Source organism: Anopheles nili, chromosome 2, assembly GCF_943737925.1.
Source record: "Anopheles nili chromosome 2, idAnoNiliSN_F5_01, whole genome shotgun sequence".
In the NCBI taxonomy this organism is placed as follows: domain Eukaryota; kingdom Metazoa; phylum Arthropoda; class Insecta; order Diptera; family Culicidae; genus Anopheles; species Anopheles nili.
In genome coordinates this window covers 34,946,833-34,957,214 of record NC_071291.1, presented here as the reverse complement: position 1 = coordinate 34,957,214, position 10,382 = coordinate 34,946,833, and the positions used below count along the sequence as shown (strand labels likewise).

General features: G+C 46.2%; 1 protein-coding gene across 1 annotated transcript; it reads left to right on the top strand.

Annotated features, from left to right (window-relative positions):
• Positions 1-3,390: 3,390 nt before the first annotated feature.
• Positions 3,391-5,724, top strand: LOC128730473 (mucin-5AC-like). Its single transcript, XM_053823520.1, has one exon. The coding sequence runs from the start codon at positions 3,391-3,393 to the stop codon at positions 5,722-5,724; it is 2,334 nt and encodes a 777-aa protein (XP_053679495.1).
• The last annotated feature ends 4,658 nt before the right edge of the window (positions 5,725-10,382 follow it).

Below are 10,382 nucleotides of genomic sequence, written 5' to 3'. Positions count from 1 at the left end.
ATAAAGAACAACATGTAGACAAACAAGATCGTACGCGTGAGCAGTGGCGGATTTGTTGTTACTGAAATATGTTGCTAAATTTGTGGAAAGAAATAAAATATATATGATACAAAAGTAATTGAAAGCAGATCAGCAAAAGCAAATTGTCCCAATTTTAAGATCTGTTTCAAAGCCAGAAGTCCACGTGAGACTAAGTATAACGAAAACAAAATCGACCCGTAGCTACGGCCGAGGGTTTAAGTTGAATGTCGAATGTTGAAAGTGCTGCACGCCTTTGACTGGTCTAAAAGCTATTGGCGGTATTCCCAGATTAACAATTATCAAGCGCGCTAAGACAACATGTTCAACCGTTCCGGTTTTTTTCCTTTTACCCAAATTCCATTCGAATTTTTTAAATGTCACAACTTGCGCTGCTCCTGAATTCCGATCGCACTGGTTAGGCTTTGAATTGACAAATTTTGTATCGGAAAACAGTTCTCTCAAAAATGATAGCGCAATGATTTGTTATTTTGTAAATTGGAATGGAACGATGATATGGAGTTTCATTTGATTTCAACCGGTTTCGAACCTCTGTAGCTGGCATTCATCACCAACGCATTTCAAACTGATTCTGATAATATAGAGCGATCATGATCTACATTGAAATGATAATATACTTAAACTAACATATTTGGAAGAAATCTAATTGCAAATATAAAATAGAGACAACATCAAATATACATTTTTTGTAACTTATTCGTAGAACAATTTATTAACAGATGGCGAAATAGGTTAAAAATGGAGAAATAATTGGAATAAGTAATGTCTTTGAATAATAATAAAAGAAATAGAACAGAAAGCAATACAGGTAAATATTCTGATGATTATTATTACTATTATTTAAAAGTTGAGATACTACGTGGCATTATTTTCTTTATTTCTGTGAATATGTTTATGCTCATAAAAGTTATAAAATGAATTTATAAAATTAAGTTATATTACATAAAGTCATTACTATAAATATTCATGTTAGAATATATCTCAATATTATTCTAGTATATCAAAACTTGAAAAATAATGCATCTGTGGGAAAATCTTTCGATCGCATCAACAAAATATTTGACTAATCATCTATTATTTTTTACATACCATAAATTAGAATCAATTAATGTTTATGTTCTTTAAGAACTACTGAAAATTTAATTGCCAATCCAATTTAAATCGCTATTACTATTTCCATTGATGTCTCCATGCTTCGTCCTTCATAAGTGATGGTTGTATTTTGACCGATTTGATGACACTTCCCCAAGGATACTGCGGACCACGTGTACTCCGGTATTTCCCACGTTGCCCGCCAGCGAGCATATAGAGCATGCAAAATTCCTCCAGCCACGCCAGCTTCCAGACCACGAACAGGATCAGGAAGTTCGGAAGCTTGACGATAATAGTGTGACGTTTCAAAACCGGACGCTTAATTGGTGCACCGCGGCCCCGGACCGGAGTGTGCGACCTTCAAACATCCCTTACCGGCCGATCGGGTGGTCTCATCTCAGCTGCGACGAAGAAACCACACGACGACACACTGCCCTGCACCCACCGGTGGCAGTGGGAAAAGCCACCCATCCTTCCCATCGCGGTTTCTCCCTGACGATGTGGAGGATTATGACACCCTGTGTCGCCTTCAGGCTTCCGACCAACGAGCAGCCAGCCGGAACGGAGAGAAGCCCAAGTGCAAGTCCAAGTACAACGCTCTGCATCGTTCAAAAAAAAAACCAACCCTCACGCACACGAGCGCGCTCCTTACAAGTCGGTCTGAGGGGCAACCCCCGGGCGGTATGGTGACGTCTTCCTCCGAGGAAGCCTCCTCTGGGGGTTGAGCGCGAGCACGTTATGCTCGGAAAGGATCGATGGATCGCGCGAAAGCGCTCCCAAACGGAAGGAAGTCTATAAAAAGCAGATCACTCGATCGAGCCACTCAGTTTCGGTTCGCTGTGCTGAGCGCGTAGTGACGCTTCGTAACGGTGCGCAGGATTGTTGAGAGCTCGAAAAGGGTTTTGTGCGTCGTCCGGTGGCAAGGATAGTCGTTTGAATCGATGTAAGTTGGGCTTCCGTGTTTGGTTTGTGTGAGCTTATGATAGTGAAGTTTGTTCGAGGCCCTGATGAGGGATTTCAGTAGGTTTAGCAAGAATTAGGTCAAATATCTGATACTTAGCTGTAGCTTACAGCGTGAGTGTTTGGTTCTGATATTAGTGAAATGGCAGGTAGCTTTATTGGTAGCATTTCCATTAATGGATGGAACAATTATAATTGAAACTACTTTAAATTATAAAATTGTTAAACTTGCGCTACTTAATTACAACAAGTTTTTAAATTTATCGAACATGATCATGAATTTATTTGAAACTTATCGATTAATGCAAATAGATCAATTTACTGTCTTTTGTATTCAATATTAAAACTTTGCATTGCGTTTGTGTGACATGATCTTTTTTATAAATCAACTAGTATCGTAAATTTTAAAGATAGATTTTCTGAATACCGCAGGACCTGCTCAATAACATTTACATCAGTGGCTAGTAGTTTCAAATATTGAAAATGATCTTGGGCGAATGTTGAAAAGTCAGTTCGATCATATTTTTTCTTGGGATTAAAAATCAACGTGACAGAAACACACAAAAAAAAAACGCCACCCAAATGTTTTTGAATTTTCGTTTGATCCGTTCCACCGAACACGTGCTTCAACCTGCCCAGAACCGATCGATAGAACCACACGCACGTAAAGATCATGGCTAGGTTGGGTCCGTTTGCTTTTGGGAAACCGAACCAAAAAACCAGTTCATAGAGCGCATTTAGGCAATTGCTAATCTTCCCGAAATGTCACACCGCCATTACCGAAAAAGCTCGCGGGCAACGGTACCAGCCAGTCCGTTGGCTAAATGTCAGCTACATTTTGGGAGCAGCCAGCTGACCAGGGGAAACCCAGCGACTCAATTCGAATATAATCCAGCTCCGTGCCCAGAACACCAGATCCGGGACGTCGACGTTATCTAGAATAGCTGGTGTCACGATAAAGCTTTTGGTGTGTTGAAGACTTTGGCAATGCTTGAAATGATCGCGATCAAGAAGCTTCCGAAGTGCCCTCGATTCCCGGGGTGCCCTCGATAATGTGAAATGCGAGGATTACAAGACCCGAAACGTGCTGATACGCACTTCTCGTCGTGTCGTGCTGGCTGCGTGCACCCATTGTTCGCATTTGGTGTTCGCGTACACGCACCGGTCGTGACCACGCGGGCCTTGCGCAACCAAAACGCCTTGCGCAGGAACATCGCGACACTTGGCACGCTTTCGCTTTCGGTGGCTTACCATCACCGCCCACCCAGTTCCGACTGACGCCCAGGTTTTTCTCTCAGAATGCTCTTACAGGTGCTCGTGCCATGTCTGGCACTACTGGAACTATGCGCCGCGGGTTACGTGACCGTGCCACTGCAGAGCCCAGCCGGTGTGACGTACGTTAACGCTCAACACCACGTGGGTTTGCTGGCGGGACCAGCCCGATACACTGTTGGTCATGTTCCGACCGTGGTCGAGAACCGCCAGGCTGCAGTAGCAGTCAGTCCAGCTCCAGCTCCGACCTATTACTCGTACAACCTCCAGCCACAGCATGTCCAACCGGTGTTCGGGAAAGCCAGCTACACACCAGCCGTACAGTATCATCACACGACCACCTACGGTAATCCGACGGTGCGCGTTTACGAGCCAAAGTCCTTCGTGTACGGTGTCCAGGGTGGTGGCACGACCACTCATACCGTCCAATCGGTACCGGTTCCGGTTCCAGTTCCGGTGCCAGTGACTCCTGCGCCAGTTCCTCACCATCCGGTGGCCGTTCCGGTGCACGTTCCTGTTCACGTCCCTGTACCGGTTCCCGTGACACCGACGTACACGAAAACCGTCACCACAGGGCCGAGCTACGTCCCGGCCATTATCCCACAGGAGAAGCAGGTCCCGATCGTACGATCACGCAAATTTAAGGTACGCCGACCGGCCATCCAGAATCAATTCTACGACATCGAGGAACGCGTCATCATTCGCCCTGTCGGTTCGGCGTTGGTCGAGCTTGAACAGCCCGTTTCGCAGACGGAAACGCAGACAAAGACCACCAAAACGACCACCACGACGTTTGTGGAGAAACGGCCTGTCTATGGGCCACCCTCGACGCCAGCTCCGGCTCCTGCACCGGTTCCACTTCCGGCTGTTCCGGAGGATGAAAGCTACGGTACGCGAACCGTCACAAGCCGGCCACACGTGGTCACGCAGACGACGACGGTTTACACCGAGCGACCTCCGCTGAAGGGTGGCTATGACCGGATTGAGGTTGCTTCCAAATCGGCCGCTTCCACTAGCCGAGTATCGGATGCCGAGTTCATCGATACAGCCCCAGCCGTTCCCAGTCAACCTGCCGAACGACCCTTCTTCACGCAGGGTCACGCCATCTTGCACGGCCACCATCAGACGGCTTACGTGCCGCATCCCTTTGCACCCCATCTAGCTCCACATCCGTTCGTGTACCATCCGGCTAATGCTGGTCACTTGCTGCACCACGTCGCGTATGTTGATCCTCATCCGGCTCATCCGGCTTCCACGTTGTTGCACGTGCCTTCGACCACGCCATTGTATCCGGTAGGACCAACAACCGTCGATTGTGATCGGGATGGATCGAAGACACCTGCCAGCTATCTGCCTCCTTCCACGGTAACAACCACCCCAGAGGTCCTTGTGACACCGGCCCCGACGACTCCAACACCTCCGGCTAGTGCCACCCCCGGAACCAGCTTCGCTGACGCCGTGGATGAAGAGTACGACGACTCGATCGTGGTGGATGCTCGTAGCGGTGGAAGGAACTCAAACTTCTCGGACTACGATTCGGTCACGGATGCGGATTACGGCGAGTCGGCTACGGTGACGGCTGCCACCACCACCACCAACACCGCCCCACTCGCGTATCATCGTCAGGGAGATCGCTTCAGTCAGGAACGCGCTGCTGCCATTGAGGTGAGTTATGCAACACGCACAACACCAGCCAGCGACATTGTGGCGTTCGATCCGTCCACTGCCGTGTTTGATCTTGGACCGGAAGTCCACGTTACGACCCCTTCCCCACGCCCTGTTGTCAGCTCGACCCCCTCGACAACCCCGCGATCCTCCGTTACGATTATATCTTCCACGACACCTCGCACGGTATCTGCGAGGTTCAGCAGCAGCAGTAGCAGCAATTCGGCGGAAATCCAGTCCCATGGAGTTGCCTCGCAGTCGGTTGTGGTTGGACAGGGGCTGACGCAGGAGCAGATCCACGCCAACCAGGAGCAGTTTATCAGGTTGCTGTCGGAGCGTGACTCGATCGCGGAGGTTGGATTTGGGCCGAAAACGGACTCCTCTGGGTCGCTGATCGACACGTACGTGCGTAGTCGCGTGTTGTCGGCCACGCCAGCACCTCGGGATGCCAAGGAGACGTCTCGCACCGTCAACATCCGGCGTATCGTGGTGTCGCGACCTGTGGAAACGGAGCAAGAGGTTGAGGTGCGTGAGCATTCGTATGGGAGCACTCTGGCACCGCCACCGTTGGCACATCCCTCCTACGAGCACAAGCGTGACGTAAGCGAGGTGTCCGAGAGGTCCGCAGGATCGCAGGAACCACCGGTTTACGTCACTGCGAAACCGCCGGCGTTCGCCAACGATCAGGAGCAGTGAGGGAGGTGGTTTGGCTTTGTTAAACTTATCGTTTGTTCAGCTTATCTTAAATAAATCGTAATTTATCACACACTTACATGAAGATTGTTGAATGTGAATCGGTGTGTTCTATATGATTTAACAACTTGACGATAGTGTAAGCTAACTAGTTACTTATCACAGAGAAGTTATATGACGATTCCTGAGGATCATTTGTTTTTATTGCTCAGGACTATTGCAGATAGTTGTGATATCGTGCTACTCTTTTTTCTCTCTATGTTTGCTACGGAAATCTTGTATTGTTGGTATAGGTTTTGTTTTAGTTTCAACTATTGTAATGTTTCAGATTTGATAAGCGACTTTTTATCACTTATCACACTACTTAGCCCATGGCGTTGTTGAGCTTTTAAAGCTATCATAAAAATATTTGAGAACAATAGCTACTAACAACTACGAAAGACGATTTGTGTACTCAAGTTTTTAAAACAGAAACAGCTTATCAACATTTTAATTAATTACAATGAAAATATACTGTATCATTTTATAAGTATTTGGAAGTTATTTATTGTTAGTACGAATAAGTTTTATGATTTAAATAACAAAATATGTTTATATTATATGTATTATTCCTACAATAAAAATAAATTAATAACCCAAAATAAATTATAAACACCATAAAAATGCATTTTTATTACTATTTCAAACATTTTGAAATTATTTTCAAAACACCTGATTGCCTGACATACTTTTAATCAACAAATATACTGTGTAGCTCTTTATTAAGACCAACAACACTTTGAACAACAAATGGCAGAATTGAATTAAAAACCATGGTCTAGCGAAAAACCGGAAATAATAATAAGGTTTATAAAAATTGTATTCTTATAAACTTTGAACGGATTCGGTTTTATCCATGATTCATATTCTTACGGTGTTGCATTGTATACAAATGTCAGAAAATAAAACAGATCATGAATAAATTCCTTAATCCTTAATGCATTTAATAGAAAACCTATAAAGTATATACAAAATATAAATATATTTTCTATTTTTATATATTTTTACATTAATCAAATATAGACATTTGTTTCATTTACTACATTTTCTATTATATATGGCGCGGTTGTTTTTGCAACACTGATATTTGTTTTTGCCCCAACCAACTCTCAAAGGTGGCCATAACGGGGCTCCATCAGTTGAGATGCGTTATTTTACACAGTTAAGTGAAATAAATAAATATATTATTTTTGCTCCCGATTGTGATGTAATCTACATCAGATGCGTCCAATCTGAGCATTACAGTTAAGCATCAACTCGCGGAGCTCGTGATCAAAGCATTCACGATCGCACAAAACGCTAAACGGTAATTAGCATGACTTCATTACGCACATCGGCGCCTTCCTCACGACGAACGCGTAATACCGAGTAATCGTAAGAATTGAATTAAATGCGCCTGAGCCACCGCAAAGACCAGCCCGCGAGAGAACGTCACACGCGATCGAAACGGGTCAAATATACACTTCCGATGGCGAAGACGCCAAATGTCATGACGGACCAGTTTGGGGTGGCAAGATGTGACCGATTGCAGAACTAGACCGCTAAATGCAATCCACTCGCGGTGCAACACGGGACAGGTGAAGGATGCAGCGAGAAAAAACAACCACGAAATGGTAAACGCGAGCAAAACGTAACAAAAGCCCTGCAAGCGAGACCAGCGTCCTAGACCTTTTCGGAAGCACGGCCCTTCCAGGCTTACCTCGGTCGCATCGGTCGACTCTCCAGCACGCCTGCGCCAAAGAAAGGTGCACATAAATGGCGCTGTCCGTGCTGGGGCGGGCTCAAACGTATGGGTTTGATGTAAAAGTTTGCTGACGCGAAAGAAAAAGAGCGCGTCCCATCGCAACCACATCACCCAGGACCAGTTCTTGCGATCTGTTCGGTTGTATAATCGCCACCCGTGCCGGAACTCATCCGGTGGCGCTGCAGCGATCCACACAACGGCCACATTACGGTCACCGGTCCTGGCTCAAGGATGCGCGGAATTTAAAGTTCACTCGTCCCATTTCGGATTGGCGCACCGATCCGGAGTACTGGGATGCCACGCCACGCACACGGCCTCCGATCGATAAGCGTGATCGCGCGTCCGTGTACGCCCCAGCCGTGCTCTACATAAATCCCGCCATCGAACGACCTGCCCGCACGCCAAACATCGACCTCTTGCCTAGTGGATGGATGACTCCCTGGCTCTCGGGAGCAAGTAACCTTTCGGGATTCCCTTAGTGTGGTGTGCGCGTTCTCCGGCCGAAGGTCGCCCAGCCCTAGTTCCTGCATGCCAGGGGCTTGGGAGGGCTACAACCGAGCTGCTGCATAGAAGATGCACGGCCTACGATGATCTTCGGTGTGGCGAAAGTGAAAGGATGCAAGGACGCGCTCGAATCCACCCTGTCTCTTCCGGTAGGGTGGAAGTCAGGAGCTTCTTGTGGCGGTAATTGCGCATCGGACAGGTTTGTGGGATCGCAGGAGTTACCCGAAAGTGAAAGTTCTCCGTTGTTTGTTGCTTCCGCGATAACGAAAGCTGGCCGACATTGACCTTCAACGCGAGCGTTCCACTCTGGTTTCGTGGGCTGGTTTCGATAATCGCGGATTATCGAGTGCGTCATTCGGAAAACACGTATGGAGGAAATTGTTGCCTTGGGTTATGAACTGTTTTTTCTTGTTGGATTGTTTGAAGGAATCGGTACTCGGTATGTTCCATACCCATTTGATTTGTCATCGAAATATTCCTAGCTACAACACATGTAAATTTTATGATGGAATTTATTTTAAAGCGTTAAATGCTTTTGCCAAAGTATTGCCTGCATTGCTTGGCGTGATTATCATCATCAAATATGAACATGTAATTGGTTTCTTTTGTAGCTGCAGAAGAGCATTGCCAGAATATAATTTTTGTCGCTCCCAGCTATGCCATTCGTTTCCTCTTATGCATCTACGAAGGGACATAAAATGCACACAGAATCATGTAAACAAAACATCAAATGTCCTTGTTCTCGATGGTGATCAACCCACATTGGACAAAAATATATTTCCTGTGTTATGTGTCGTGCAAAATGCATACCTACCAGGCGTATACTACGTATGGGTTTATATTACTTTTTGAAATGTAGATGGCGTACTTTTCCGAATGTAGATTTGTAAAACGTAAAAACATGCAAATTCAAATTATAATACGAAAACATGGAACAATGTAGCATTGTAACTATCATTGCAAGCATCGTACCATACAGTTGTGCTAATTAGACGTAGCAGTGAATTTTTATGGGCCAATTATCATGGAACTATGCAAGGTTTCGGCATTGAACAAAGTAGAGCGAGGATCTTGGATGTCCTAATAGAGGTTTTAAACGATCAGTGTGATGCAACAGATATGGTTTGTTGACTGGTGACAACAGCCGCCTCGTACGGAAAGATGATCTCATTCACTTTAGATTGCCTCCTAGAATTTCAAGTTTAATGTTTTGGGTGTTCTAAAAGGCGTGTGTTTTTTACATTTATCAACTTTATGTGTTTGGTGAAAATTTTTCACCATTTCAAGTTAAATCGATCATACATTCGGTCCTCGATATTTATTAACGATGCTCTAAATAATACACTCCCAAAATAAAACTTAATCCAATACACCTCGCTATAGATTTATTTTTGGATAACTTTCCACATGATTCAGAGCGGGTCGTTAACAAATTATAGCAACAACCTATTTCAACAGGCGCACGGTTCTGGTGGGAATTATTAATTTTTACACCGCACTTCCTCACCAAGCTCACGTGCGATGAAGTGATGAATAATTTTATTAACGGTAAATTTCGTGCAAGCCGTACGGCACTTTAGCACCCTGAATACCCTTCAACTCGTCAACCCAACTCGCCCCGATCGTGAGCGGGGTGATCGACATGTTTAAAACATCGGTGGCAAAAAGTGAAAGGAACGGACAAGGAAGTAACCTGTTACCATCGGTACCCTGCGTGATAACAGTGTGCGGCGTGCAGCCCAACGACTAACCTAGACAGCACAAGAAGAAGAAATACTCATACACTCACGCAATTCACCCCACGATCGGTCACCGTTCTCGAGGGTTTCCCCCCTCACACACATACGAACCGACGTGATCGCTCGAGATCACGAGTTTGTTCACGAGAGCGGTTCGTTCGACCTGCACTCAGCCAATTCGCGTGACCTCGGTAATGATCTTTAGTGCCCGAGAGTTCAGCAAAGGAAGGCAACGCAACCCACCGAGAATCGATGGCGGAGGCACGCAACATGCAAGGCGTTGAGAGGTGGTTGATGATTAAGGGGGTTCACTTTCGATTCTCCTGCCTAGCGCCACGTCAACCGGTGTTGCGGATGCTGTGCCGTGGGCAAGTTGGTCGACCGACCCTGGTTCCATGCACAACAGAGCCACCCGAAGGCTTCCGAAGCCCTGCAAGGGTGACACAGCGTACGGGCCGCAACCGTACGGTACAGCCCTAACTGCTGTTCTGCTGTTGGGGCACAATCGGGGGTCTCCGGTTGGGTAGAAGATGATGCCCTTGGCGAATGGTGCTGCCGTGCGGTTGGCCGCAGGCGTTGGTTGTTTGCTCTTATTTTCGATCAACTCGTTGGGTCAATGATCGCTCGGTGCACTT